The 27658-nt window shown below is 54.6% G+C and overlaps 13 protein-coding genes across 16 annotated transcripts in view; 3 read left to right on the top strand and 10 right to left on the bottom strand.

The window, feature by feature from the left end:
- LOC140119790 (uncharacterized) overlaps nt 1-27658 on the bottom strand; it is an 822703-nt gene that overhangs the window by 625706 nt on the left and 169339 nt on the right. The gene's annotated exons all lie outside the window — the stretch shown is intronic.
- On the bottom strand, nt 882-1274 carry LOC140116923 (histone H2A type 1-like). Its single transcript, XM_072133352.1, has one exon. It carries the CDS (start codon nt 1272-1274, stop codon nt 882-884), a length of 393 nt encoding a protein of 130 aa, XP_071989453.1.
- LOC140119950 (histone H2B type 1-O-like) lies at nt 1586-2364 on the top strand. Its single transcript, XM_072139385.1, has one exon. It carries the CDS (start codon nt 1586-1588, stop codon nt 1964-1966), a length of 381 nt encoding a protein of 126 aa, XP_071995486.1. The 3' UTR covers nt 1967-2364.
- LOC140116921 (histone H4) lies at nt 2975-3286 on the bottom strand. The gene has a single exon (XM_072133351.1). The coding sequence runs from the start codon at nt 3284-3286 to the stop codon at nt 2975-2977; it is 312 nt and encodes a 103-aa protein (XP_071989452.1).
- LOC140116920 (histone H3) lies at nt 4164-4574 on the bottom strand. The gene has a single exon (XM_072133350.1). It carries the CDS (start codon nt 4572-4574, stop codon nt 4164-4166), a length of 411 nt encoding a protein of 136 aa, XP_071989451.1.
- LOC140116919 (histone H2A type 1-like) lies at nt 12513-12905 on the bottom strand. The gene has a single exon (XM_072133349.1). It carries the CDS (start codon nt 12903-12905, stop codon nt 12513-12515), a length of 393 nt encoding a protein of 130 aa, XP_071989450.1.
- On the top strand, nt 13197-13995 carry LOC140119941 (histone H2B type 1-O). The gene has a single exon (XM_072139376.1). The coding sequence runs from the start codon at nt 13217-13219 to the stop codon at nt 13595-13597; it is 381 nt and encodes a 126-aa protein (XP_071995477.1). The 5' UTR covers nt 13197-13216; the 3' UTR covers nt 13598-13995.
- Nucleotides 14606-14917, bottom strand: LOC140116918 (histone H4). Its single transcript, XM_072133348.1, has one exon. It carries the CDS (start codon nt 14915-14917, stop codon nt 14606-14608), a length of 312 nt encoding a protein of 103 aa, XP_071989449.1.
- Nucleotides 15795-16205, bottom strand: LOC140116917 (histone H3). The gene has a single exon (XM_072133347.1). The coding sequence runs from the start codon at nt 16203-16205 to the stop codon at nt 15795-15797; it is 411 nt and encodes a 136-aa protein (XP_071989448.1).
- LOC140119880 (histone H1A-like) lies at nt 16852-17523 on the bottom strand. Its single transcript, XM_072139310.1, has one exon. It carries the CDS (start codon nt 17521-17523, stop codon nt 16852-16854), a length of 672 nt encoding a protein of 223 aa, XP_071995411.1.
- Nucleotides 23203-25112, bottom strand: LOC140119921 (histone H2A type 1-like). Its single transcript, XM_072139358.1, has one exon. The coding sequence runs from the start codon at nt 25110-25112 to the stop codon at nt 24720-24722; it is 393 nt and encodes a 130-aa protein (XP_071995459.1). The 3' UTR covers nt 23203-24719.
- LOC140119939 (histone H2B type 1-O) lies at nt 25403-26202 on the top strand. The gene has a single exon (XM_072139374.1). The coding sequence runs from the start codon at nt 25424-25426 to the stop codon at nt 25802-25804; it is 381 nt and encodes a 126-aa protein (XP_071995475.1). The 5' UTR covers nt 25403-25423; the 3' UTR covers nt 25805-26202.
- Nucleotides 26813-27124, bottom strand: LOC140116916 (histone H4). Its single transcript, XM_072133346.1, has one exon. The coding sequence runs from the start codon at nt 27122-27124 to the stop codon at nt 26813-26815; it is 312 nt and encodes a 103-aa protein (XP_071989447.1).

Here is a 27658-nt window from a genome sequence, read left to right as displayed (position 1 = left end):
TGACCATAGGCTACTTGGGGGCAATATGGCTGCCGCGAGGTCAGGTGTTGTGACTATTTTTGGCTACGGTAGGATCTGGCACTGTAGTTATATTGGCCAATGTGGTAGCATCGTGAATCTTTTGAGTCCTCCTGTGAGGCAGGTGCTGGACTATATTTGCTAACGTGACTTTGCTTTTGTGGGGAAGGCACTGTGACCCGGGGCAATGGAAGCCGTGACCAACCTCCCAGCGCACTGTTTAGCCTGGCCAGACTCCTTTCCCCGTTCACTGCTAAATTGCTACCAAGACCGGGAGGCTGTCAATATAAGTAGTCGCCCCTCCTAGATCCCCCTCTCCTCCTAACTTCCAGGAAAGGCGCCACCTGGTGGACAATCCTGCAGGTCTAAGTTCTCCAGCAACTGAATTTCCCGCTCGTTCTCCCCTTGTGACGTCAGCGGCAGCCGGCTCTCCGGCAGCTTCACTGTACACACAGAGCCGTTAGTCTCCACGTAAGAAGCGGGCAGCAGCCGCAGCTCTGTCCCTGCCAGGAGCCCGAGTGTCCTCCATGCCTGCCCGCCCCATAGAGATGCCGTGCCCGTCCGGGAGAACGCAGCGACCTCCGATGACGGAGAGGCGGGGGTGCAGCCTGCAGGGCGAGCGGTCACATCCCCGGTGTATGTAGCCTGTAGCTACTAGTGACAGCGGCAGCAGAGGGATAGAGGCGGGGAGCGCAGACACATAGCGGTGCAGAGGAGAGTACAGGATCAGTACAGTATAGAGAGAGTGTGTGATGTACCGGGGAGACACCCGGGGCTGCCGCTCTGTCAGGAGGAGGTGGGTGGCTCTTAGAAGAGCCTTTGTGTGTAGTGGGGATCGGGTGCTGGAGCAGCGGCGGCGGCGCTCACTTGCTCTTGGCGGGCTTGCTGCTCTCGGTCTTCTTGGGCAGCAGCACGGCCTGGATGTTGGGCAGGACGCCTCCCTGGGCGATGGTGACTCCTCCCAGCAGCTTGTTGAGCTCCTCGTCGTTGCGCACGGCCAGCTGCAGGTGGCGGGGGATGATGCGGGTCTTCTTGTTGTCCCGGGCGGCGTTGCCGGCCAGCTCGAGGATCTCAGCGGTGAGGTACTCGAGCACGGCGGCCAGGTAGACGGGAGCGCCGGCCCCGACTCTCTCGGCGTAGTTGCCCTTGCGGAGGAGCCTGTGCACACGACCGACGGGGAACTGCAGGCCGGCCCGGGATGAGCGGGTCTTGGCCTTAGCGCGGACCTTTCCTCCTTGTTTGCCACGTCCAGACATGATGCTAGAGATTCAGTACGACTGATGCCGCTCAGCCGCCTCCTGCCGCCTCTTATACCTTCCCGCCTGCTCCTCACTCTCTGTCATTGGCCGGATTGAAATCCTACCAATAGAGGCGCGGCTCATAGACTCACCAACCAGCATTAGGAGGCGTGGTTCAGCAGTGAACACACAGAGCACATGACTCGTTCCTCCAATAGCAGGGCGAGCAGCCGGCGTCGCTCCTTTGCATAGCCCGGCTATAAATACCGCGGCGCGGGGAGGTGCGGGACATTGTTCTCCGTGTCTCGGATAATAGTAACCGCCGCATCATGCCTGATCCCGCCAAGTCCGCCCTAGCGCCCAAGAAGGGCTCCAAGAAAGCCGTCACCAAGGCCCAGAAGAAGGACGGCAAGAAGCGCAAGAGGTCCAGGAAGGAGAGTTACGCCATCTACGTCTACAAGGTGCTCAAGCAGGTGCACCCCGACACCGGCATCTCCTCCAAGGCCATGGGCATCATGAACTCCTTCGTCAACGACATCTTCGAGCGCATCGCAGGGGAAGCCTCCCGCCTGGCTCACTACAACAAGCGCTCCACCATCACCTCCCGGGAGATCCAGACCGCCGTCCGCCTGCTGCTGCCCGGAGAGCTGGCCAAGCACGCCGTGTCCGAGGGCACCAAGGCCGTCACCAAGTACACCAGCGCCAAGTAAGCGCCTGCCTGCCTACCCGGCACCTCAAACACCCCAAAGGCTCTTCTAAGAGCCACCCACCCTCTCCACAACAGAGCTCACCCTTCTATCTCACTCCATGTGACCGTCACTCCTGCTCACCCCATCCCGGGTACATTCCGGGGGCCGGTGATACAGGGACATACGGGGCGGAATGTTCTAACTTTCCCCGAGTGCAATCATGTACACAGCGCCATAGTGATGACACCTAAGTGAATCTAAGCGACATTACATGGTTATTGGGACAAACATGAAGGATAAATAGCCGTGAAGGGGGGGCCTTAATGACAGGCAGGCGCGCGCCCGCTCGTCAGTGTTTGACTGACGACTTTAATTATTAGAGTAGATGCGGAGCCCTGTACAGGAAGCCACGAGTGACTGTGTGTCAGACGCTTCTTGCGGCCGTGCCCTATAACGCGTGACAAGGCTTACAACTCCGCAGATGCCCGGGCAGTGCATAGACACTCAATGTTGTGGCAGTCGCATCGCCATCGCGCTGCAACTCACAGGCTTCAGAAGCCATGGGCGGCAGCGCGGCGGGAAGATTGTGCAGCGCGGCTCCGTTGTGCGGGGGAGGGGAAATTGAGCGGGAAATTTAAATGCGACTCTGGCGCGCACAGCCACACCCGCGATATCTCCATCAGCCGCGCTCCAGCCCCCTCCTCCTCCGATCGGTGAGATGTTGTGCAGCAGCCGCGGCTTGTATGTATGTGACACTGCCCGGGCCCTTCTCTAATTAGCGTCCAGAATCCGCACTGCACCGGCTCGAGCCCCATCACCGGGGAGCACGACGATAAGTTATGTTCCTGTAGCGCCATCACTTTCCGCAGCGCCTTTTAAGTCACAGGAGACAACTGGAGGGAAAGTGATGAGTGACAGTACAGACAGTGGTATGAAACAAGCATCAGAGTGCGAGCTCTTCTCTAGGAGGAGGTGGGTGGCTCTGAAAAGAGCCTTTGGGTGTGAGATGGAGCCGGGTGGGTACGAGTCTTAACCTCCGAAGCCGTAGAGAGTGCGGCCCTGGCGCTTGAGCGCGTACACCACGTCCATGGCGGTGACGGTCTTCCTCTTGGCGTGCTCGGTGTAGGTGACAGCGTCGCGGATGACGTTCTCCAGGAACACCTTGAGGACGCCGCGGGTCTCCTCGTAGATGAGGCCGGAGATACGCTTGACGCCTCCTCTGCGAGCCAGGCGGCGGATGGCAGGCTTGGTGATTCCCTGGATGTTATCACGCAGCACCTTCCTGTGCCTCTTGGCGCCTCCTTTTCCGAGCCCCTTTCCTCCTTTGCCGCGTCCAGACATGTTCTTTGTTGTGTGTGAGACAACGAATGTGGACGGGGCTGCCGAGGTCTCCTTTATATACACAATGAGAGGACCAGATAGAGGACTACTGGTGATGACGAAGGGGCGTGTCCTTGGTCTCTCCTCCCCCTTACCACCTATTGGCTGAATAGTGAACGTGTTATAATTTTGAATTCCCCGCTCTTTCTACAATCCCTGCTTCATCGATGTGTGCAGGGCGGCCCCCAGCACAAAGACTCCCGGCCTCATGAGGGCGGCGGGCAATCCGAGGGGTGCAGTTCTAGCTGTACATAGAGATGATCTATAGAAAGGGCAGATCTAGATGTAAGTGGAGATGAAATATAGAAAGAGCAGATGTAGCTAGGACTGGAGTAGCCGAGGAGCGCAGCAGTGGCTGTAACTGAGGAGGCAGGGAACCCATAGAGCTCGCACTGTGACCAGAGGGGCAGAGCGGGGAGCGCAGCTGCGGGTGTGACCAGGGAGGCAGAACGGGGAGCTCGGCAGTGACTAGTTATTATATGTGAGGTTTAGGGTCTGTGCTGCGGCAGAACACGTTCTATACCGTTGTTATTAATTGTATAGCGCCGTCATATTCCGTTGCGCTTTACAAACCGTAGGGGAAACAAGCCATTACATTAGCGAGATATATGTTATTGTGACGTCATGTCAGGAACGACGGGATTCAGAGATTCCTGTCACGGGGGGAGGGGACACCGCTGACAGCACTAGCAGCCGCGGCGTCTCCCTGCAGATGGGCATGAGGCCTGGGAGCGGCCACAGGGTACACTTGAGGTTATTGAGCTCGTCCTGTAGAGGATGTGGGTGGCTCTGAAAAGAGCCTTTGTGTTGTGTGGGACGGTACCCGCCCGGGGAGGACTTAGGCCCTCTCGCCGCGGATCCTGCGGGCCAGCTGGATGTCTTTGGGCATGATGGTGACTCTCTTGGCGTGGATGGCGCACAGGTTAGTGTCCTCGAAGAGGCCGACCAGATAGGCCTCGCTGGCCTCCTGCAGCGCCATGACGGCAGAGCTCTGGAAGCGCAGGTCGGTCTTGAAGTCCTGAGCGATCTCTCTGACCAGGCGCTGGAAGGGCAGCTTCCTGATGAGCAGCTCGGTGGACTTCTGGTAACGGCGGATCTCGCGGAGAGCCACGGTGCCGGGGCGGTAGCGGTGAGGCTTCTTGACTCCGCCGGTGGCGGGCGCGCTCTTCCTGGCGGCCTTGGTAGCCAGCTGCTTGCGGGGCGCTTTGCCTCCGGTGGACTTGCGGGCGGTCTGCTTGGTTCTGGCCATGGTTCTCTCTCACACACAGATAGCGGTGATATGTGGAAACGGGAACTGAGCGCAATATTTATGCTCCCGCACTCGTCCTCATTGGCTCAGGGATAGCCCGCCCCATCGATTCCATTGGCTTGTTTATAAGCCCGCCGAAACACAGGGAAAGACAGCGAGCAGCCATTGGCTAACAGCGGCCGATCGACGTAACTTCCGCTGATAACGTCCCCTCCTGCGTGGAAGTGTCAACCGCTGCCCCAATCACTGCAGAGCCCGGTGCCGCTCCTGTACCCCCCAGCACCCGTCCTCCTGTCATTGCTCCTGGCCCCCCCGCCTGTAATGAATGAGGAGGACGCGCGGGCACATAGATCCCCATCACCTCCCGCTCTCTACTCTGCGGCCCCGTCCCCCCTGTAGACGCTGTAAGCCCTCGTCCCCTCCCTGGATGCTCTGTCCCCCCATAGTGAGCGGACGACTCATGTGGAAGTCCGGCCACGTCCCCGGGAGTGTGACGCTGGTGGCGGCGGGGGGCTGGAGGGGTATGACCCGGCGGCTTATACTGTGCGGCGGGCTGTGGGTAAGAGCTCTGTCGGGGAGGAGGTGGTGGCTCTGAGAAGAGCCTTTGTGGGGGGGTTTATATGGAAGGGCACCCCGCTGCGCTCCTTGGAGGCGGACACGGCTTTGATGATGAGCTCGGAGACGCTGGGGCCGGAGGGCTTCTTGGCGCTCTTCTTGGCGGCAGCGGCCTTCTTGGGCTGCTTCTTGGCCTTGGCGGCCGGTTCGGCGGCAGGGGGAGCTGCGGCGGCGGGCGCGGTTTCTGCCATCTTCAGATATGAAGGGACTCGCACACAAAACTCTGCTGACAGTTCGTGAATCGCGAGCAGCGCGCTCTCCCGCCTCTTATATCTACAACGGCGGCGCTCTGATTGGCTGCCGAGTGGCATCGTCCTCCGCCCCTATTGGCTGACACTGAGCGCCGCTGCCGACTCCCTCCATCCGGGCCTGAGGGAAGCTCCGCTCTGCCCGTGTGCTTCCCTGCCCGGGAGAGCAGCCCCTTAGCGGACACCAGCGGACAGGCCCGCGCGCTCCCCCCCTGACTCCCCACTCCCCGACAACCTCTTTGACCGTGTGCAGCCGTCACTGGCGGAGGCGCGGGGCGGGAGCCGGCAGGGGGGCCCCGGGATCTCCGCCATGGTCCTCCCGATCCGCGCATCGCCGTGATTGTGCGGAGATAGCACTGGCGCGGGAGCTGCCGGCTTCTCCTCCCCGCACTTGTCACCGTCACTGGGATCTTCCCCACAGGATCTGCCGCGCACAAGTCTGATTGTCCCATCCGGGGAAGAGCTGGGGCTGCCGAGAGCGCGGGAGGGTAACACACAGGCGGCCCCGGCCTCCCCGTCCTGCCCTGTCCCTGGATAGGACATCCCGAGGAGCTGTCACCGGCCCCGGCCCCGTCCACAGGGACATCCAAGGAGGCCGCAGCCACAATGTATCATCATCCAGTGCCCCCTACATCTACACTATCATCATCCAGTGCCCCCTACGCCAATAATATCATCATCCAGTGCCCCATGCATCATCCCTATCACCATCCAGTGCCCCTTACAACAATACTATCACCATCCAGTGCCCCCTCCATCATCACTATCATCATCCAGTTCCCCCTGCATCATCGCTATCATCATCATCATCCAGTGCCCCCTGCATCATCACTATCATCATCCAGTTCCCCTGCATCATCACTATCATCATCCAGTGCCCCCTGCATCATCACTATCATCATCCAGTTCCCCTTACATCATCACTATCATCATCCAGTTCCCCTTACATCATCACTATCATCATCCAGTTCCCCTTACATCATCACTATCATCATCCAGTGCCCCCTACATCATCACTATCATCATCCAGTGCCCCCTGCATCATCACTATCATCATCCAGTGCCCCCTGCATCATCACTATCATCATCCAGTTCCCCTTACATCATCACTATCATCATCCAGTTCCCCTTACATCATCACTATCATCATCCAGTTCCCCTTACATCATCACTATCATCATCCAGTGCCCCCTGCATCATCACTATCATCATCCAGTTCCCCTTACATCATCACTATCATCATCCAGTGCCCCCTACATCATCACTATCATCATCCAGTGCCCCCTGCATCATCGCTATCATCATCATCATCCAGTGCCCCCTGCATCATCACTATCATCATCCAGTTCCCCTGCATCATCACTATCATCATCCAGTGCCCCCTGCATCATCACTATCATCATCCAGTTCCCCTTACATCATCACTATCATCATCCAGTTCCCCTTACATCATCACTATCATCATCCAGTGCCCCCTACATCATCACTATCATCATCCAGTGCCCCCTGCATCATCACTATCATCATCCAGTGCCCCCTGCATCATCACTATCATCATCCAGTTCCCCTTACATCATCACTATCATCATCCAGTTCCCCTTACATCATCACTATCATCATCCAGTTCCCCTTACATCATCACTATCATCATCCAGTGCCCCCTACATCATCACTATCATCATCCAGTGCCCCCTGCAATAACAGTATCATCATCCATTGCCCCCTGCACCAATACTATCATCATCCAGTGCCCCCTACATCAACACTATATTCATCCCTTGACCTCTGCAACAACACTATCATCATCTAGTGCCCCCTGTAATAACAATACAGTCATCCAGGACCCCCTACTGCAATGATGCCCCTTCAATAACTGTAGAATCGCCCAGTGTCCCCTACAATAACACTTCAAATATTGTGTGTGTGTGTGTGTTGTGTGTGTCGTGTGATGTGAGAGGTATTATAATAATAATAACAATTCTTTATTTATATAGCGCACACAGATTACGCAGCGCTGCACAAAGCATATTAAATTTTGGTCCCTGTCCCCAAGGGGCTCACAATCTAAACAACCTACCAGTATGTTTTGGAGTGTGGGGGGAAAGCCACGCAAACACAGAGAGAACATACAAACTCTTTGCAGATGTTGACCTGGGTGGGACTTGAACCCAGGACTCCAGTGCTGCAAGGCAGAAGTGCTACCCACTCAGCCACCATGCTGCTGTATGATATGTATATATTAACAGTCCGGTTGGCTGTGGTGTGAGGAGTAAGGCTCACGGGTGGACCGCTTCATCCTTACATCAACGTTATGGCTGGACCCTCTCTCCCACTGCCATAAATAACAGTATATTTGCAATATGTGGCAGCACAGTGCATTTCGTTATCCAGGTGGAGGCACAGTGTAGAGATCTTCTTCAAGGAGCCAATGTGACGTCTGGGGAAAAATTCTTCAGCAATAAGTCATGGAGGGGAAAGGTCACCACGGACCATGTTCTGAACCCAGAGGAGAAGACAAGTCACCTATGAAGTCCAACATTCTGCTTCTATCCGTGACAAATCAGTACTGCAGTCACAGACTAGCCGCCTAGATTGTGATACAACTCTGCTTATTTAGTGTAGTGTCAGTGAGCCAAGTCTACGGTCCTGACCTAGTGTGGAAACCCCGAGGTGGGGTTGACAAGTTGAGATAGAAAGTCTAGTTCGAGATGGAGTTCACTGTGAGGAAGACGCTGTGCTCCCGGGGGCTGCTTCCAGCAGGCGGAAGGCACTTTCAAGTTGGGCTTCTGTCTGACCTGTGACAATTTTGTTACTTTTACACATTAATACCCCCTTCTGCAAACGTCGTCGTCGACGGCGGCGGCAAAAGTAGGTGGGAAGTGAACTGGTCCATTGCACCCCCTGTGATGGGGAGGGTCAGTCAGGTTGTTGTTTTTTAGTTTGTTTGTTTTTTCTTGTCTCAGATAAAGTAAGGGTGATGGTACACAGTCCGTAAAATCTCCTATGAAGGAGATTGGAGGAGTCCATTTCTCCTTTCTCTGGGAGTGAGTTGAATGTGGTGGTGCTCCCGATCTGCGCCTGGCTGTGAATGTGCGGAGATGAAACTACTCGGGGAGCCGCCAGCCTCTCCTCCCCCGCCCCACCGGATCTGTGGCTGGGCGGTGGTCACTGTAATCCGTTATTAGGAATGTCGTCAGCATTTTGTAATCGTCGTGTTGGTGCTGACGCTTCCCAACCTGAGTCTGATTGGTGGACTTGGAACAGTTTTGCTCTCGCCTATAGCTTTTGATGTCAGTGGGCCTCATTTATCATAACGATCAGCAATCTAAGGGTGAGCTCTTACATTTGTTGTTGCAGCTACCGTGGAACACTGTGACTATTGTCTAATTTGAGGAACGGTGACTATAGGCCAGTGTTGGCGAACCTATGGCACGGGGCCCTCTTTGTGGGCACCCAGGCCACATGTCCCCAGCACTGAGTTCACCAGACATGACTTAAAGAATTCACCTGCAGGCACAGGCAATGTACCAGTTAGGGCCAGCAATATTTGGACAGTGACACAAGTTTTGTTGTTTTTAGCTGTTTACAAAACCATGTTCAGAAATACAATTCTATATATAATATGGGCTGAAAGTGCACACTCCCAGCTGCAATATGCGAGTTTCCACATCCAAATGGGAGAAAGGGTTTAGGAATCCTAGCTCTGTAATGCATAGCCTCCTCTTTGTCAAGGGACCAAAAGTAATTGGACAATGGACTCTAAGGGCTGCAATTAACTCTGAAGGCGTCTCCCCCGTTAACCTGTAATCAATGAAGTAGTTAAAGGGTCTGGGGTTGATTCCAGGTGGTTGGTTTTGCATTTGGAAGGCTGTTGCTGTGACCAGACAACATGCGGTCAAAGGAACTCTCAATTGAGGTGAAGCAGAACATCCTGAGGCGGGAAAAAAAGAAATAATCCATCAGAGAGATAGCAGACATGCTTGGAGCAGCAAACTCAACAGTCGGGTACATTCTGAGAAAAAAAGGAATTGGCTGGTGAGCTTGGGCCTGAGCGTCCACGGATGACAACAGTGGTGGATGATGGCCGCATACTTTCTCTGGTGAAGAAGAACCCGTTCACAACATCAACTGAAGTCCAGAACACTCTCAGTGAAGTCCAGAACACTCTCAGTGAAGTCCAGAACACTCTCAGTGAAGTCCAGAACACTCTCAGTGAAGTCCAGAACACTCTCAGTGAAGTAGCGGTATCTGTTTCTAAGTCAACAATAAAGAGAAGACTCCATGAAAGTAAATACAAAGGGTTCACATCTAGATACAAACCATTCATCAATTCCAAAAATAGACAGGCCAGAGTTAAATTTGCCGAAAAACACCTCAAGGAGCCAACTCAGTTCTGGAAAAGTATTCTATGGACAGATGAGACAAAGATCGACCTGTACCAGAATGATGGGAAGAAAAAAGTTTGGAGAAGAAAGGGAACGGCACATGATCCAAGGCACACCACATCCTCTGTAAAACCTGGTGGAGGCAACGTGATGGCGTGGGCATGCGTGGCTTTCAATGGCACTGGGTCACTTGTGTTTATTGATGACATAACAGCAAACAAGAGTAGCCGGATGAATTCTGAAGTGTACCGGGATATACTTTCAGCCCAGATTCAGCCAAATGCTGCAAAGTTGATCGGACGGCGCTTCATAGTACAGATGGACAATGACCCCAAGCATACAGCCAAAGCTACCCAGGAGTTCATGAGTGCAAAAAAATGGAACATTCCGCAATGGCCAAGTCAATCACCAGATCTTAACCCAATTGAGCATGCATTTCACCGGCTCAAATCCAGACTTAAGACGGAAAGACCCACAAACAAGCAAGACCTGAAGGCTGCGGCTGTAAAGGCCTGGCAAAGCATTAAGGAGGAGGAAACCCAGCGTTTGGTGATGTCCATGGGTTCCAGACTGAAGGCAGTGATTGCCTCCAAAGGATTCGCAACAAAATATTGAAAATAAAAATATTTTGTTTGGGTTATGTTTATTTGTCCAATTACTTTTGAGCTCCTAAAATGTGGAGTGTTTGTAAAGAAATGTGTACAATTCCTACATTTTCTATCAGATATTTTTGTTCAACCCTTCAAATTAAACGTTACAATCTGCACTTGAATTCTGTTGTAGAGGTTTCATTTCAAATCCCATGTGGTGGCATGCGGAGCCCAACTCGCCAAAATTGTGTCACTGTCCAAATATTTCTGGCCCTAACTGGTAGCTGCCTCTCTCAAAGTTTTATTTCAAAGCAACACATCCTCGGCTTCTTCGGACTGTAGTAAGAGTAAGATTGAGAAGGTACGGGCAGGTGCCGTTTATTGATGATGGTCTTCTTCTATTGGATTTGTGGTAGAACAGAGAGTTACTGCTTAAATTGCTGTGTTGGCACTTTGCAATAAATATGTGCGTGTTTGTTGTCATTTGGGCACTCGGTCTCGAAAAGGTTTGCCATCACTGCTATAGGCCAGTGATGGCGAACTTTTTAGCGGCCGAGTGCCCAAACTGCAACTCAAACCCCACTTATCTATCGTGAGGTGCCATCCAAAAATTAAAGCAGTAACTTATTGCTCCCTGTTCTTCATCAACTTTCAATCATATTGGCCTCCTGAGGACAGCAACACAGTAGAAAAAGCTGGAAAATTGTCATCATTTCAGCTTCTTTCCCGTGTCCCTCTGTACACAGAGAATAGTGGGGCCAGTAGGAGGTCCTCCAAAGAGAATTCGGCCCCGTCTACTCATTCTCCCTCTTCCTACTGTCCCTAGTAACGAAGTAAGTATCAAAATATGACTGAAAGCAGCATCTTTTAAGTTGCTTGGAACTGCAGGAAGATCCTTGTGTGCTGGGGCGATGGCCCAAGTGCCCACAGAAAGGGCACTGAGCGCCGCCTCTGGCACCCATGCCATAGGTTCGCCACCACTGCTATAGGCTATTGCAGCGTCGCTGTGACTTGCCTACTGTGGCGGCCGATGTGACTATATTGGCTAATGTGGGACACTGAGATTATTATGGCTACTGAGGGGGCGCTGTGCTTAATTTGGCTGACGGGCGGGACAGGCTTTTGGCTATTTTGTCTAATGTGGTAGAACGGATACCATTTTGGCTACAGTTGGGTCACTGACTACAGTATGACAATCTTGGCTACTCTGGGGTCACTGTGACCATAGGCTACTTGGGGGCAATATGGCTGCCGCGAGGTCAGGTGTTGTGACTATTTTTGGCTACGGTAGGATCTGGCACTGTAGTTATATTGGCCAATGTGGTAGCATCGTGAATCTTTTGAGTCCTCCTGTGAGGCAGGTGCTGGACTATATTTGCTAACGTGACTTTGCTTTTGTGGGGAAGGCACTGTGACCCGGGGCAATGGAAGCCGTGACCAACCTCCCAGCGCACTGTTTAGCCTGGCCAGACTCCTTTCCCCGTTCACTGCTAAATTGCTACCAAGACCGGGAGGCTGTCAATATAAGTAGTCGCCCCTCCTAGATCCCCCTCTCCTCCTAACTTCCAGGAAAGGCGCCACCTGGTGGACAATCCTGCAGGTCTAAGTTCTCCAGCAACTGAATTTCCCGCTCGTTCTCCCCTTGTGACGTCAGCGGCAGCCGGCTCTCCGGCAGCTTCACTGTACACACAGAGCCGTTAGTCTCCACGTAAGAAGCGGGCAGCAGCCGCAGCTCTGTCCCTGCCAGGAGCCCGAGTGTCCTCCATGCCTGCCCGCCCCATAGAGATGCCGTGCCCGTCCGGGAGAACGCAGCGACCTCCGATGACGGAGAGGCGGGGGTGCAGCCTGCAGGGCGAGCGGTCACATCCCCGGTGTATGTAGCCTGTAGCTACTAGTGACAGCGGCAGCAGAGGGATAGAGGCGGGGAGCGCAGACACATAGCGGTGCAGAGGAGAGTACAGGATCAGTACAGTATAGAGAGAGTGTGTGATGTACCGGGGAGACACCCGGGGCTGCCGCTCTGTCAGGAGGAGGTGGGTGGCTCTTAGAAGAGCCTTTGTGTGTAGTGGGGATCGGGTGCTGGAGCAGCGGCGGCGGCGCTCACTTGCTCTTGGCGGGCTTGCTGCTCTCGGTCTTCTTGGGCAGCAGCACGGCCTGGATGTTGGGCAGGACGCCTCCCTGGGCGATGGTGACTCCTCCCAGCAGCTTGTTGAGCTCCTCGTCGTTGCGCACGGCCAGCTGCAGGTGGCGGGGGATGATGCGGGTCTTCTTGTTGTCCCGGGCGGCGTTGCCGGCCAGCTCGAGGATCTCAGCGGTGAGGTACTCGAGCACGGCGGCCAGGTAGACGGGAGCGCCGGCCCCGACTCTCTCGGCGTAGTTGCCCTTGCGGAGGAGCCTGTGCACACGACCGACGGGGAACTGCAGGCCGGCCCGGGATGAGCGGGTCTTGGCCTTAGCGCGGACCTTTCCTCCTTGTTTGCCACGTCCAGACATGATGCTAGAGATTCAGTACGACTGATGCCGCTCAGCCGCCTCCTGCCGCCTCTTATACCTTCCCGCCTGCTCCTCACTCTCTGTCATTGGCCGGATTGAAATCCTACCAATAGAGGCGCGGCTCATAGACTCACCAACCAGCATTAGGAGGCGTGGTTCAGCAGTGAACACACAGAGCACATGACTCGTTCCTCCAATAGCAGGGCGAGCAGCCGGCGTCGCTCATTTACATAGCCCGGCTATAAATACCGCGGCGCGGGGAGGTGCGGGACATTGTTCTCCGTGTCTCGGATAATAGTAACCGCCGCATCATGCCTGATCCCGCCAAGTCCGCCCCAGCGCCCAAGAAGGGCTCCAAGAAAGCCGTCACCAAGGCCCAGAAGAAGGACGGCAAGAAGCGCAAGAGGTCCAGGAAGGAGAGTTACGCCATCTACGTCTACAAGGTGCTCAAGCAGGTGCACCCCGACACCGGCATCTCCTCCAAGGCCATGGGCATCATGAACTCCTTCGTCAACGACATCTTCGAGCGCATCGCAGGGGAAGCCTCCCGCCTGGCTCACTACAACAAGCGCTCCACCATCACCTCCCGGGAGATCCAGACCGCCGTCCGCCTGCTGCTGCCCGGAGAGCTGGCCAAGCACGCCGTGTCCGAGGGCACCAAGGCCGTCACCAAGTACACCAGCGCCAAGTAAGCGCCTGCCTGCCTACCCGGCACCTCAAACACCCCAAAGGCTCTTCTAAGAGCCACCCACCCTCTCCACAACAGAGCTCACCCTTCTATCTCACTCCATGTGACCGTCACTCCTGCTCACCCCATCCCGGGTACATTCCGGGGGCCGGTGATACAGGGACATACGGGGCGGAATGTTCTAACTTTCCCCGAGTGCAATCATGTACACAGCGCCATAGTGATGACACCTAAGTGAATCTAAGCGACATTACATGGTTATTGGGACAAACATGAAGGATAAATAGCCGTGAAGGGGGGGCCTTAATGACAGGCAGGCGCGCGCCCGCTCGTCAGTGTTTGACTGACGACTTTAATTATTAGAGTAGATGCGGAGCCCTGTACAGGAAGCCACGAGTGACTGTGTGTCAGACGCTTCTTGCGGCCGTGCCCTATAACGCGTGACAAGGCTTACAACTCCGCAGATGCCCGGGCAGTGCATAGACACTCAATGTTGTGGCAGTCGCATCGCCATCGCGCTGCAACTCACAGGCTTCAGAAGCCATGGGCGGCAGCGCGGCGGGAAGATTGTGCAGCGCGGCTCCGTTGTGCGGGGGAGGGGAAATTGAGCGTGAAATTTAAATGCGACTCTGGCGCGCACAGCCACACCCGCGATATCTCCATCAGCCGCGCTCCAGCCCCCTCCTCCTCCGATCGGTGAGATGTTGTGCAGCAGCCGCGGCTTGTATGTATGTGACACTGCCCGGGCCCTTCTCTAATTAGCGTCCAGAATCCGCACTGCACCGGCTCGAGCCCCATCACCGGGGAGCACGACGATAAGTTATGTTCCTGTAGCGCCATCACTTTCCGCAGCGCCTTTTAAGTCACAGGAGACAACTGGAGGGAAAGTGATGAGTGACAGTACAGACAGTGGTATGAAACAAGCATCAGAGTGCGAGCTCTTCTCTAGGAGGAGGTGGGTGGCTCTGAAAAGAGCCTTTGGGTGTGAGATGGAGCCGGGTGGGTACGAGTCTTAACCTCCGAAGCCGTAGAGAGTGCGGCCCTGGCGCTTGAGCGCGTACACCACGTCCATGGCGGTGACGGTCTTCCTCTTGGCGTGCTCGGTGTAGGTGACAGCGTCGCGGATGACGTTCTCCAGGAACACCTTGAGGACGCCGCGGGTCTCCTCGTAGATGAGGCCGGAGATACGCTTGACGCCTCCTCTGCGAGCCAGGCGGCGGATGGCAGGCTTGGTGATTCCCTGGATGTTATCACGCAGCACCTTCCTGTGCCTCTTGGCGCCTCCTTTTCCGAGCCCCTTTCCTCCTTTGCCGCGTCCAGACATGTTCTTTGTTGTGTGTGAGACAACGAATGTGGACGGGGCTGCCGAGGTCTCCTTTATATACACAATGAGAGGACCAGATAGAGGACTACTGGTGATGACGAAGGGGCGTGTCCTTGGTCTCTCCTCCCCCTTACCACCTATTGGCTGAATAGTGAACGTGTTATAATTTTGAATTCCCCGCTCTTTCTACAATCCCTGCTTCATCGATGTGTGCAGGGCGGCCCCCAGCACAAAGACTCCCGGCCTCATGAGGGCGGCGGGCAATCCGAGGGGTGCAGTTCTAGCTGTACATAGAGATGATCTATAGAAAGGGCAGATCTAGATGTAAGTGGAGATGAAATATAGAAAGAGCAGATGTAGCTAGGACTGGAGTAGCCGAGGAGCGCAGCAGTGGCTGTAACTGAGGAGGCAGGGAACCCATAGAGCTCGCACTGTGACCAGAGGGGCAGAGCGGGGAGCGCAGCTGCGGGTGTGACCAGGGAGGCAGAACGGGGAGCTCGGCAGTGACTAGTTATTATATGTGAGGTTTAGGGTCTGTGCTGCGGCAGAACACGTTCTATACCGTTGTTATTAATTGTATAGCGCCATCATATTCCGTTGCGCTTTACAAACCGTAGGGGAAACAAGCCATTACATTAGCGAGATATATGTTATTGTGACGTCATGTCAGGAACGACGGGATTCAGAGATTCCTGTCACGGGGGGAGGGGACACCGCTGACAGCACTAGCAGCCGCGGCGTCTCCCTGCAGATGGGCATGAGGCCTGGGAGCGGCCACAGGGTACACTTGAGGTTATTGAGCTCGTCCTGTAGAGGATGTGGGTGGCTCTGAAAAGAGCCTTTGTGTTGTGTGGGACGGTACCCGCCCGGGGAGGACTTAGGCCCTCTCGCCGCGGATCCTGCGGGCCAGCTGGATGTCTTTGGGCATGATGGTGACTCTCTTGGCGTGGATGGCGCACAGGTTAGTGTCCTCGAAGAGGCCGACCAGATAGGCCTCGCTGGCCTCCTGCAGCGCCATGACGGCAGAGCTCTGGAAGCGCAGGTCGGTCTTGAAGTCCTGAGCGATCTCTCTGACCAGGCGCTGGAAGGGCAGCTTCCTGATGAGCAGCTCGGTGGACTTCTGGTAACGGCGGATCTCGCGGAGAGCCACGGTGCCGGGGCGGTAGCGGTGAGGCTTCTTGACTCCGCCGGTGGCGGGCGCGCTCTTCCTGGCGGCCTTGGTAGCCAGCTGCTTGCGGGGCGCTTTGCCTCCGGTGGACTTGCGGGCGGTCTGCTTGGTTCTGGCCATGGTTCTCTCTCACACACAGATAGCGGTGATATGTGGAAACGGGAACTGAGCGCAATATTTATGCTCCCGCACTCGTCCTCATTGGCTCAGGGATAGCCCGCCCCATCGATTCCATTGGCTTGTTTATAAGCCCGCCGAAACACAGGGAAAGACAGCGAGCAGCCATTGGCTAACAGCGGCCGATCGACGTAACTTCCGCTGATAACGTCCCCTCCTGCGTGGAAGTGTCAACCGCTGCCCCAATCACTGCAGAGCCCGGTGCCGCTCCTGTACCCCCCAGCACCCGTCCTCCTGTCATTGCTCCTGGCCCCCCCGCCTGTAATGAATGAGGAGGACGCGCGGGCACATAGATCCCCATCACCTCCCGCTCTCTACTCTGCGGCCCCGTCCCCCCTGTAGACGCTGTAAGCCCTCGTCCCCTCCCTGGATGCTCTGTCCCCCCATAGTGAGCGGACGACTCATGTGGAAGTCCGGCCACGTCCCCGGGAGTGTGACGCTGGTGGCGGCGGGGGGCTGGAGGGGTATGACCCGGCGGCTTATACTGTGCGGCGGGCTGTGGGTAAGAGCTCTGTCGGGGAGGAGGTGGTGGCTCTGAGAAGAGCCTTTGTGGGGGGGTTTATATGGAAGGGCACAGGGCGGCTCCCGCTTACTTCTTGGCCGCGGGCTTCTTGGCTTTAGTAGCGGCCTTCTTCTTAGCCGGGCTCTTGGCGGCAGCAGCTTTGGGCTTGGACGCCTTCTTAGCCGGGCTCTTGGTGACTTTCTTGGGCTTCGGGGCGGCCTTAGGCTTCTTGGCCGCTTTCTTGGGGCTCTTGGCCGCCGCTGCTGCAGGCTTCTTGGCCTTTTTGGGGCTCTTGGCGGCGCTGGGAGCCTTCTTGGGCTTCTTAGGAGACTTGGGCGCTTTCTTGGCGCTGGCGGCGGCCGGCTTCTTGGGCTTGGCCGCTGCGGGCTTCTTCTTGGCCGCCTTGTCCTTGGTGTCGAGCTGCTTCTTGTTGAGCTTGAAGGAGCCGGAGGCGCCGCTGCCTTTGACCTGGAGCAGGGTGCCCTTGGTGACCTGCGACTTGATGGCCAGCTTGAGGCGGCTGTTATTCTTGTCGACGTCGTAGCCGCCGGCAGCCAGGGCCTTCTTGAGGGCGGCCAGGGACACCCCGCTGCGCTCCTTGGAGGCGGACACGGCTTTGATGATGAGCTCGGAGACGCTGGGGCCGGAGGGCTTCTTGGCGCTCTTCTTGGCGGCAGCGGCCTTCTTGGGCTGCTTCTTGGCCTTGGCGGCCGGTTCGGCGGCAGGGGGAGCTGCGGCGGCGGGCGCGGTTTCTGCCATCTTCAGATATGAAGGGACTCGCACACAAAACTCTGCTGACAGTTCGTGAATCGCGAGCAGCGCGCTCTCCCGCCTCTTATATCTACAACGGCGGCGCTCTGATTGGCTGCCGAGTGGCATCGTCCTCCGCCCCTATTGGCTGACACTGAGCGCCGCTGCCGACTCCCTCCATCCGGGCCTGAGGGAAGCTCCGCTCTGCCCGTGTGCTTCCCTGCCCGGGAGAGCAGCCCCTTAGCGGACACCAGCGGACAGGCCCGCGCGCTCCCCCCCTGACTCCCCACTCCCCGACAACCTCTTTGACCGTGTGCAGCCGTCACTGGCGGAGGCGCGGGGCGGGAGCCGGCAGGGGGGCCCCGGGATCTCCGCCATGGTCCTCCCGATCCGCGCATCGCCGTGATTGTGCGGAGATAGCACTGGCGCGGGAGCTGCCGGCTTCTCCTCCCCGCACTTGTCACCGTCACTGGGATCTTCCCCACAGGATCTGCCGCGCACAAGTCTGATTGTCCCATCCGGGGAAGAGCTGGGGCTGCCGAGAGCGCGGGAGGGTAACACACAGGCGGCCCCGGCCTCCCCGTCCTGCCCTGTCCCTGGATAGGACATCCCGAGGAGCTGTCACCGGCCCCGGCCCCGTCCACAGGGACATCCAAGGAGGCCGCAGCCACAATGTATCATCATCCAGTGCCCCCTACATCTACACTATCATCATCCAGTGCCCCCTACGCCAATAATATCATCATCCAGTGCCCCATGCATCATCCCTATCACCATCCAGTGCCCCTTACAACAATACTATCACCATCCAGTGCCCCCTCCATCATCACTATCATCATCCAGTTCCCCCTGCATCATCGCTATCATCATCATCATCCAGTGCCCCCTGCATCATCACTATCATCATCCAGTTCCCCTGCATCATCACTATCATCATCCAGTGCCCCCTGCATCATCACTATCATCATCCAGTTCCCCTTACATCATCACTATCATCATCCAGTTCCCCTTACATCATCACTATCATCATCCAGTTCCCCTTACATCATCACTATCATCATCCAGTTCCCCTTACATCATCACTATCATCATCCAGTTCCCCTTACATCATCACTATCATCATCCAGTGCCCCCTACATCATCACTATCATCATCCAGTGCCCCCTGCATCATCACTATCATCATCCAGTGCCCCCTGCATCATCACTATCATCATCCAGTTCCCCTTACATCATCACTATCATCATCCAGTTCCCCTTACATCATCACTATCATCATCCAGTTCCCCTTACATCATCACTATCATCATCCAGTGCCCCCTGCATCATCACTATCATCATCCAGTTCCCCTTACATCATCACTATCATCATCCAGTGCCCCCTACATCATCACTATCATCATCCAGTGCCCCCTGCATCATCGCTATCATCATCATCATCCAGTGCCCCCTGCATCATCACTATCATCATCCAGTTCCCCTGCATCATCACTATCATCATCCAGTGCCCCCTGCATCATCACTATCATCATCCAGTTCCCCTTACATCATCACTATCATCATCCAGTTCCCCTTACATCATCACTATCATCATCCAGTGCCCCCTACATCATCACTATCATCATCCAGTGCCCCCTGCATCATCACTATCATCATCCAGTGCCCCCTGCATCATCACTATCATCATCCAGTTCCCCTTACATCATCACTATCATCATCCAGTTCCCCTTACATCATCACTATCATCATCCAGTTCCCCTTACATCATCACTATCATCATCCAGTGCCCCCTACATCATCACTATCATCATCCAGTGCCCCCTGCAATAACAGTATCATCATCCATTGCCCCCTGCACCAATACTATCATCATCCAGTGCCCCCTACATCAACACTATATTCATCCCTTGACCTCTGCAACAACACTATCATCATCTAGTGCCCCCTGTAATAACAATACAGTCATCCAGGACCCCCTACTGCAATGATGCCCCTTCAATAACTGTAGAATCGCCCAGTGTCCCCTACAATAACACTTCAAATATTGTGTGTGTGTGTGTGTGTTGTGTGTGTCGTGTGATGTGAGAGGTATTATAATAATAATAACAATTCTTTATTTATATAGCGCACACAGATTACGCAGCGCTGCACAAAGCATATCAAATTTTGGTCCCTGTCCCCAAGGGGCTCACAATCTAAACAACCTACCAGTATGTTTTGGAGTGTGGGGGGAAAGCCACGCAAACACAGAGAGAACATACAAACTCTTTGCAGATGTTGACCTGGGTGGGACTTGAACCCAGGACTCCAGTGCTGCAAGGCAGAAGTGCTACCCACTCAGCCACCATGCTGCTGTATGATATGTATATATTAACAGTCCGGTTGGCTGTGGTGTGAGGAGTAAGGCTCACGGGTGGACCGCTTCATCCTTACATCAACGTTATGGCTGGACCCTCTCTCCCACTGCCATAAATAACAGTATATTTGCAATATGTGGCAGCACAGTGCATTTCGTTATCCAGGTGGAGGCACAGTGTAGAGATCTTCTTCAAGGAGCCAATGTGACGTCTGGGGAAAAATTCTTCAGCAATAAGTCATGGAGGGGAAAGGTCACCACGGACCATGTTCTGAACCCAGAGGAGAAGACAAGTCACCTATGAAGTCCAACATTCTGCTTCTATCCGTGACAAATCAGTACTGCAGTCACAGACTAGCCGCCTAGATTGTGATACAACTCTGCTTATTTAGTGTAGTGTCAGTGAGCCAAGTCTACGGTCCTGACCTAGTGTGGAAACCCCGAGGTGGGGTTGACAAGTTGAGATAGAAAGTCTAGTTCGAGATGGAGTTCACTGTGAGGAAGACGCTGTGCTCCCGGGGGCTGCTTCCAGCAGGCGGAAGGCACTTTCAAGTTGGGCTTCTGTCTGACCTGTGACAATTTTGTTACTTTTACACATTAATACCCCCTTCTGCAAACGTCGTCGTCGACGGCGGCGGCAAAAGTAGGTGGGAAGTGAACTGGTCCATTGCACCCCCTGTGATGGGGAGGGTCAGTCAGGTTGTTGTTTTTTAGTTTGTTTGTTTTTTCTTGTCTCAGATAAAGTAAGGGTGATGGTACACAGTCCGTAAAATCTCCTATGAAGGAGATTGGAGGAGTCCATTTCTCCTTTCTCTGGGAGTGAGTTGAATGTGGTGGTGCTCCCGATCTGCGCCTGGCTGTGAATGTGCGGAGATGAAACTACTCGGGGAGCCGCCAGCCTCTCCTCCCCCGCCCCACCGGATCTGTGGCTGGGCGGTGGTCACTGTAATCCGTTATTAGGAATGTCGTCAGCATTTTGTAATCGTCGTGTTGGTGCTGACGCTTCCCAACCTGAGTCTGATTGGTGGACTTGGAACAGTTTTGCTCTCGCCTATAGCTTTTGATGTCAGTGGGCCTCATTTATCATAACGATCAGCAATCTAAGGGTGAGCTCTTACATTTGTTGTTGCAGCTACCGTGGAACACTGTGACTATTGTCTAATTTGAGGAACGGTGACTATAGGCCAGTGTTGGCGAACCTATGGCACGGGGCCCTCTTTGTGGGCACCCAGGCCACATGTCCCCAGCACTGAGTTCACCAGACATGACTTAAAGAATTCACCTGCAGGCACAGGCAATGTACCAGTTAGGGCCAGCAATATTTGGACAGTGACACAAGTTTTGTTGTTTTTAGCTGTTTACAAAACCATGTTCAGAAATACAATTCTATATATAATATGGGCTGAAAGTGCACACTCCCAGCTGCAATATGCGAGTTTCCACATCCAAATGGGAGAAAGGGTTTAGGAATCCTAGCTCTGTAATGCATAGCCTCCTCTTTGTCAAGGGACCAAAAGTAATTGGACAATGGACTCTAAGGGCTGCAATTAACTCTGAAGGCGTCTCCCCCGTTAACCTGTAATCAATGAAGTAGTTAAAGGGTCTGGGGTTGATTCCAGGTGGTTGGTTTTGCATTTGGAAGGCTGTTGCTGTGACCAGACAACATGCGGTCAAAGGAACTCTCAATTGAGGTGAAGCAGAACATCCTGAGGCGGGAAAAAAAGAAATAATCCATCAGAGAGATAGCAGACATGCTTGGAGCAGCAAACTCAACAGTCGGGTACATTCTGAGAAAAAAAGGAATTGGCTGGTGAGCTTGGGCCTGAGCGTCCACGGATGACAACAGTGGTGGATGATGGCCGCATACTTTCTCTGGTGAAGAAGAACCCGTTCACAACATCAACTGAAGTCCAGAACACTCTCAGTGAAGTCCAGAACACTCTCAGTGAAGTCCAGAACACTCTCAGTGAAGTCCAGAACACTCTCAGTGAAGTCCAGAACACTCTCAGTGAAGTAGCGGTATCTGTTTCTAAGTCAACAATAAAGAGAAGACTCCATGAAAGTAAATACAAAGGGTTCACATCTAGATACAAACCATTCATCAATTCCAAAAATAGACAGGCCAGAGTTAAATTTGCCGAAAAACACCTCAAGGAGCCAACTCAGTTCTGGAAAAGTATTCTATGGACAGATGAGACAAAGATCGACCTGTACCAGAATGATGGGAAGAAAAAAGTTTGGAGAAGAAAGGGAACGGCACATGATCCAAGGCACACCACATCCTCTGTAAAACCTGGTGGAGGCAACGTGATGGCGTGGGCATGCGTGGCTTTCAATGGCACTGGGTCACTTGTGTTTATTGATGACATAACAGCAGACAAGAGTAGCCGGATGAATTCTGAAGTGTACCGGGATATACTTTCAGCCCAGATTCAGCCAAATGCTGCAAAGTTGATCGGACGGCGCTTCATAGTACAGATGGACAATGACCCCAAGCATACAGCCAAAGCTACCCAGGAGTTCATGAGTGCAAAAAAATGGAACATTCCGCAATGGCCAAGTCAATCACCAGATCTTAACCCAATTGAGCATGCATTTCACCGGCTCAAATCCAGACTTAAGACGGAAAGACCCACAAACAAGCAAGACCTGAAGGCTGCGGCTGTAAAGGCCTGGCAAAGCATTAAGGAGGAGGAAACCCAGCGTTTGGTGATGTCCATGGGTTCCAGACTGAAGGCAGTGATTGCCTCCGAAGGATTCGCAACAAAATATTGAAAATAAAAATATTTTGTTTGGGTTATGTTTATTTGTCCAATTACTTTTGAGCTCCTAAAATGTGGAGTGTTTGTAAAGAAATGTGTACAATTCCTACATTTTCTATCAGATATTTTTGTTCAACCCTTCAAATTAAACGTTACAATCTGCACTTGAATTCTGTTGTAGAGGTTTCATTTCAAATCCCATGTGGTGGCATGCGGAGCCCAACTCGCCAAAATTGTGTCACTGTCCAAATATTTCTGGCCCTAACTGGTAGCTGCCTCTCTCAAAGTTTTATTTCAAAGCAACACATCCTCGGCTTCTTCGGACTGTAGTAAGAGTAAGATTGAGAAGGTACGGGCAGGTGCCGTTTATTGATGATGGTCTTCTTCTATTGGATTTGTGGTAGAACAGAGAGTTACTGCTTAAATTGCTGTGTTGGCACTTTGCAATAAATATGTGCGTGTTTGTTGTCATTTGGGCACTCGGTCTCGAAAAGGTTTGCCATCACTGCTATAGGCCAGTGATGGCGAACTTTTTAGCGGCCGAGTGCCCAAACTGCAACTCAAACCCCACTTATCTATCGTGAGGTGCCATCCAAAAATTAAAGCAGTAACTTATTGCTCCCTGTTCTTCATCAACTTTCAATCATATTGGCCTCCTGAGGACAGCAACACAGTAGAAAAAGCTGGAAAATTGTCATCATTTCAGCTTCTTTCCCGTGTCCCTCTGTACACAGAGAATAGTGGGGCCAGTAGGAGGTCCTCCAAAGAGAATTCGGCCCCGTCTACTCATTCTCCCTCTTCCTACTGTCCCTAGTAACGAAGTAAGTATCAAAATATGACTGAAAGCAGCATCTTTTAAGTTGCTTGGAACTGCAGGAAGATCCTTGTGTGCTGGGGCGATGGCCCAAGTGCCCACAGAAAGGGCACTGAGCGCCGCCTCTGGCACCCATGCCATAGGTTCGCCACCACTGCTATAGGCTATTGCAGCGTCGCTGTGACTTGCCTACTGTGGCGGCCGATGTGACTATATTGGCTAATGTGGGACACTGAGATTATTATGGCTACTGAGGGGGCGCTGTGCTTAATTTGGCTGACGGGCGGGACAGGCTTTTGGCTATTTTGTCTAATGTGGTAGAACGGATACCATTTTGGCTACAGTTGGGTCACTGACTACAGTATGACAATCTTGGCTACTCTGGGGTCACTGTGACCATAGGCTACTTGGGGGCAATATGGCTGCCGCGAGGTCAGGTGTTGTGACTATTTTTGGCTACGGTAGGATCTGGCACTGTAGTTATATTGGCCAATGTGGTAGCATCGTGAATCTTTTGAGTCCTCCTGTGAGGCAGGTGCTGGACTATATTTGCTAACGTGACTTTGCTTTTGTGGGGAAGGCACTGTGACCCGGGGCAATGGAAGCCGTGACCAACCTCCCAGCGCACTGTTTAGCCTGGCCAGACTCCTTTCCCCGTTCACTGCTAAATTGCTACCAAGACCGGGAGGCTGTCAATATAAGTAGTCGCCCCTCCTAGATCCCCCTCTCCTCCTAACTTCCAGGAAAGGCGCCACCTGGTGGACAATCCTGCAGGTCTAAGTTCTCCAGCAACTGAATTTCCCGCTCGTTCTCCCCTTGTGACGTCAGCGGCAGCCGGCTCTCCGGCAGCTTCACTGTACACACAGAGCCGTTAGTCTCCACGTAAGAAGCGGGCAGCAGCCGCAGCTCTGTCCCTGCCAGGAGCCCGAGTGTCCTCCATGCCTGCCCGCCCCATAGAGATGCCGTGCCCGTCCGGGAGAACGCAGCGACCTCCGATGACGGAGAGGCGGGGGTGCAGCCTGCAGGGCGAGCGGTCACATCCCCGGTGTATGTAGCCTGTAGCTACTAGTGACAGCGGCAGCAGAGGGATAGAGGCGGGGAGCGCAGACACATAGCGGTGCAGAGGAGAGTACAGGATCAGTACAGTATAGAGAGAGTGTGTGATGTACCGGGGAGACACCCGGGGCTGCCGCTCTGTCAGGAGGAGGTGGGTGGCTCTTAGAAGAGCCTTTGTGTGTAGTGGGGATCGGGTGCTGGAGCAGCGGCGGCGGCGCTCACTTGCTCTTGGCGGGCTTGCTGCTCTCGGTCTTCTTGGGCAGCAGCACGGCCTGGATGTTGGGCAGGACGCCTCCCTGGGCGATGGTGACTCCTCCCAGCAGCTTGTTGAGCTCCTCGTCGTTGCGCACGGCCAGCTGCAGGTGGCGGGGGATGATGCGGGTCTTCTTGTTGTCCCGGGCGGCGTTGCCGGCCAGCTCGAGGATCTCAGCGGTGAGGTACTCGAGCACGGCGGCCAGGTAGACGGGAGCGCCGGCCCCGACTCTCTCGGCGTAGTTGCCCTTGCGGAGGAGCCTGTGCACACGACCGACGGGGAACTGCAGGCCGGCCCGGGATGAGCGGGTCTTGGCCTTAGCGCGGACCTTTCCTCCTTGTTTGCCACGTCCAGACATGATGCTAGAGATTCAGTACGACTGATGCCGCTCAGCCGCCTCCTGCCGCCTCTTATACCTTCCCGCCTGCTCCTCACTCTCTGTCATTGGCCGGATTGAAATCCTACCAATAGAGGCGCGGCTCATAGACTCACCAACCAGCATTAGGAGGCGTGGTTCAGCAGTGAACACACAGAGCACATGACTCGTTCCTCCAATAGCAGGGCGAGCAGCCGGCGTCGCTCATTTACATAGCCCGGCTATAAATACCGCGGCGCGGGGAGGTGCGGGACATTGTTCTCCGTGTCTCGGATAATAGTAACCGCCGCATCATGCCTGATCCCGCCAAGTCCGCCCCAGCGCCCAAGAAGGGCTCCAAGAAAGCCGTCACCAAGGCCCAGAAGAAGGACGGCAAGAAGCGCAAGAGGTCCAGGAAGGAGAGTTACGCCATCTACGTCTACAAGGTGCTCAAGCAGGTGCACCCCGACACCGGCATCTCCTCCAAGGCCATGGGCATCATGAACTCCTTCGTCAACGACATCTTCGAGCGCATCGCAGGGGAAGCCTCCCGCCTGGCTCACTACAACAAGCGCTCCACCATCACCTCCCGGGAGATCCAGACCGCCGTCCGCCTGCTGCTGCCCGGAGAGCTGGCCAAGCACGCCGTGTCCGAGGGCACCAAGGCCGTCACCAAGTACACCAGCGCCAAGTAAGCGCCTGCCTGCCTACCCGGCACCTCAAACACCCCAAAGGCTCTTCTAAGAGCCACCCACCCTCTCCACAACAGAGCTCACCCTTCTATCTCACTCCATGTGACCGTCACTCCTGCTCACCCCATCCCGGGTACATTCCGGGGGCCGGTGATACAGGGACATACGGGGCGGAATGTTCTAACTTTCCCCGAGTGCAATCATGTACACAGCGCCATAGTGATGACACCTAAGTGAATCTAAGCGACATTACATGGTTATTGGGACAAACATGAAGGATAAATAGCCGTGAAGGGGGGGCCTTAATGACAGGCAGGCGCGCGCCCGCTCGTCAGTGTTTGACTGACGACTTTAATTATTAGAGTAGATGCGGAGCCCTGTACAGGAAGCCACGAGTGACTGTGTGTCAGACGCTTCTTGCGGCCGTGCCCTATAACGCGTGACAAGGCTTACAACTCCGCAGATGCCCGGGCAGTGCATAGACACTCAATGTTGTGGCAGTCGCATCGCCATCGCGCTGCAACTCACAGGCTTCAGAAGCCATGGGCGGCAGCGCGGCGGGAAGATTGTGCAGCGCGGCTCCGTTGTGCGGGGGAGGGGAAATTGAGCGTGAAATTTAAATGCGACTCTGGCGCGCACAGCCACACCCGCGATATCTCCATCAGCCGCGCTCCAGCCCCCTCCTCCTCCGATCGGTGAGATGTTGTGCAGCAGCCGCGGCTTGTATGTATGTGACACTGCCCGGGCCCTTCTCTAATTAGCGTCCAGAATCCGCACTGCACCGGCTCGAGCCCCATCACCGGGGAGCACGACGATAAGTTATGTTCCTGTAGCGCCATCACTTTCCGCAGCGCCTTTTAAGTCACAGGAGACAACTGGAGGGAAAGTGATGAGTGACAGTACAGACAGTGGTATGAAACAAGCATCAGAGTGCGAGCTCTTCTCTAGGAGGAGGTGGGTGGCTCTGAAAAGAGCCTTTGGGTGTGAGATGGAGCCGGGTGGGTACGAGTCTTAACCTCCGAAGCCGTAGAGAGTGCGGCCCTGGCGCTTGAGCGCGTACACCACGTCCATGGCGGTGACGGTCTTCCTCTTGGCGTGCTCGGTGTAGGTGACAGCGTCGCGGATGACGTTCTCCAGGAACACCTTGAGGACGCCGCGGGTCTCCTCGTAGATGAGGCCGGAGATACGCTTGACGCCTCCTCTGCGAGCCAGGCGGCGGATGGCAGGCTTGGTGATTCCCTGGATGTTATCACGCAGCACCTTCCTGTGCCTCTTGGCGCCTCCTTTTCCGAGCCCCTTTCCTCCTTTGCCGCGTCCAGACATGTTCTTTGTTGTGTGTGAGACAACGAATGTGGACGGGGCTGCCGAGGTCTCCTTTATATACACAATGAGAGGACCAGATAGAGGACTACTGGTGATGACGAAGGGGCGTGTCCTTGGTCTCTCCTCCCCCTTACCACCTATTGGCTGAATAGTGAACGTGTTATAATTTTGAATTCCCCGCTCTTTCTACAATCCCTGCTTCATCGATGTGTGCAGGGCGGCCCCCAGCACAAAGACTCCCGGCCTCATGAGGGCGGCGGGCAATCCGAGGGGTGCAGTTCTAGCTGTACATAGAGATGATCTATAGAAAGGGCAGATCTAGATGTAAGTGGAGATGAAATATAGAAAGAGCAGATGTAGCTAGGACTGGAGTAGCCGAGGAGCGCAGCAGTGGCTGTAACTGAGGAGGCAGGGAACCCATAGAGCTCGCACTGTGACCAGAGGGGCAGAGCGGGGAGCGCAGCTGCGGGTGTGACCAGGGAGGCAGAACGGGGAGCTCGGCAGTGACTAGTTATTATATGTGAGGTTTAGGGT

The sequence above is a fragment of the Engystomops pustulosus genome, chromosome 2, assembly GCF_040894005.1.
Source record: "Engystomops pustulosus chromosome 2, aEngPut4.maternal, whole genome shotgun sequence".
In the NCBI taxonomy this organism is placed as follows: Eukaryota; Metazoa; Chordata; class Amphibia; order Anura; family Leptodactylidae; genus Engystomops; species Engystomops pustulosus.
The sequence above is the reverse complement of the archived record's forward strand: the minus strand, read 5'-3'. Positions and strand labels throughout refer to the sequence as shown.

Coding starts and splice junctions, on each gene's coding strand:
- LOC140116923 (XM_072133352.1), bottom strand. CDS start 1,274: ATGTCTGGACGTGGCAAACAAGGAGGAAAGGTCCGCGCTAAGGCCAAG.
- LOC140119950 (XM_072139385.1), top strand. CDS start 1,586: ATGCCTGATCCCGCCAAGTCCGCCCTAGCGCCCAAGAAGGGCTCCAAG.
- LOC140116921 (XM_072133351.1), bottom strand. CDS start 3,286: ATGTCTGGACGCGGCAAAGGAGGAAAGGGGCTCGGAAAAGGAGGCGCC.
- LOC140116920 (XM_072133350.1), bottom strand. CDS start 4,574: ATGGCCAGAACCAAGCAGACCGCCCGCAAGTCCACCGGAGGCAAAGCG.
- LOC140116919 (XM_072133349.1), bottom strand. CDS start 12,905: ATGTCTGGACGTGGCAAACAAGGAGGAAAGGTCCGCGCTAAGGCCAAG.
- LOC140119941 (XM_072139376.1), top strand. CDS start 13,217: ATGCCTGATCCCGCCAAGTCCGCCCCAGCGCCCAAGAAGGGCTCCAAG.
- LOC140116918 (XM_072133348.1), bottom strand. CDS start 14,917: ATGTCTGGACGCGGCAAAGGAGGAAAGGGGCTCGGAAAAGGAGGCGCC.
- LOC140116917 (XM_072133347.1), bottom strand. CDS start 16,205: ATGGCCAGAACCAAGCAGACCGCCCGCAAGTCCACCGGAGGCAAAGCG.
- LOC140119880 (XM_072139310.1), bottom strand. CDS start 17,523: ATGGCAGAAACCGCGCCCGCCGCCGCAGCTCCCCCTGCCGCCGAACCG.
- LOC140119921 (XM_072139358.1), bottom strand. CDS start 25,112: ATGTCTGGACGTGGCAAACAAGGAGGAAAGGTCCGCGCTAAGGCCAAG.
- LOC140119939 (XM_072139374.1), top strand. CDS start 25,424: ATGCCTGATCCCGCCAAGTCCGCCCCAGCGCCCAAGAAGGGCTCCAAG.
- LOC140116916 (XM_072133346.1), bottom strand. CDS start 27,124: ATGTCTGGACGCGGCAAAGGAGGAAAGGGGCTCGGAAAAGGAGGCGCC.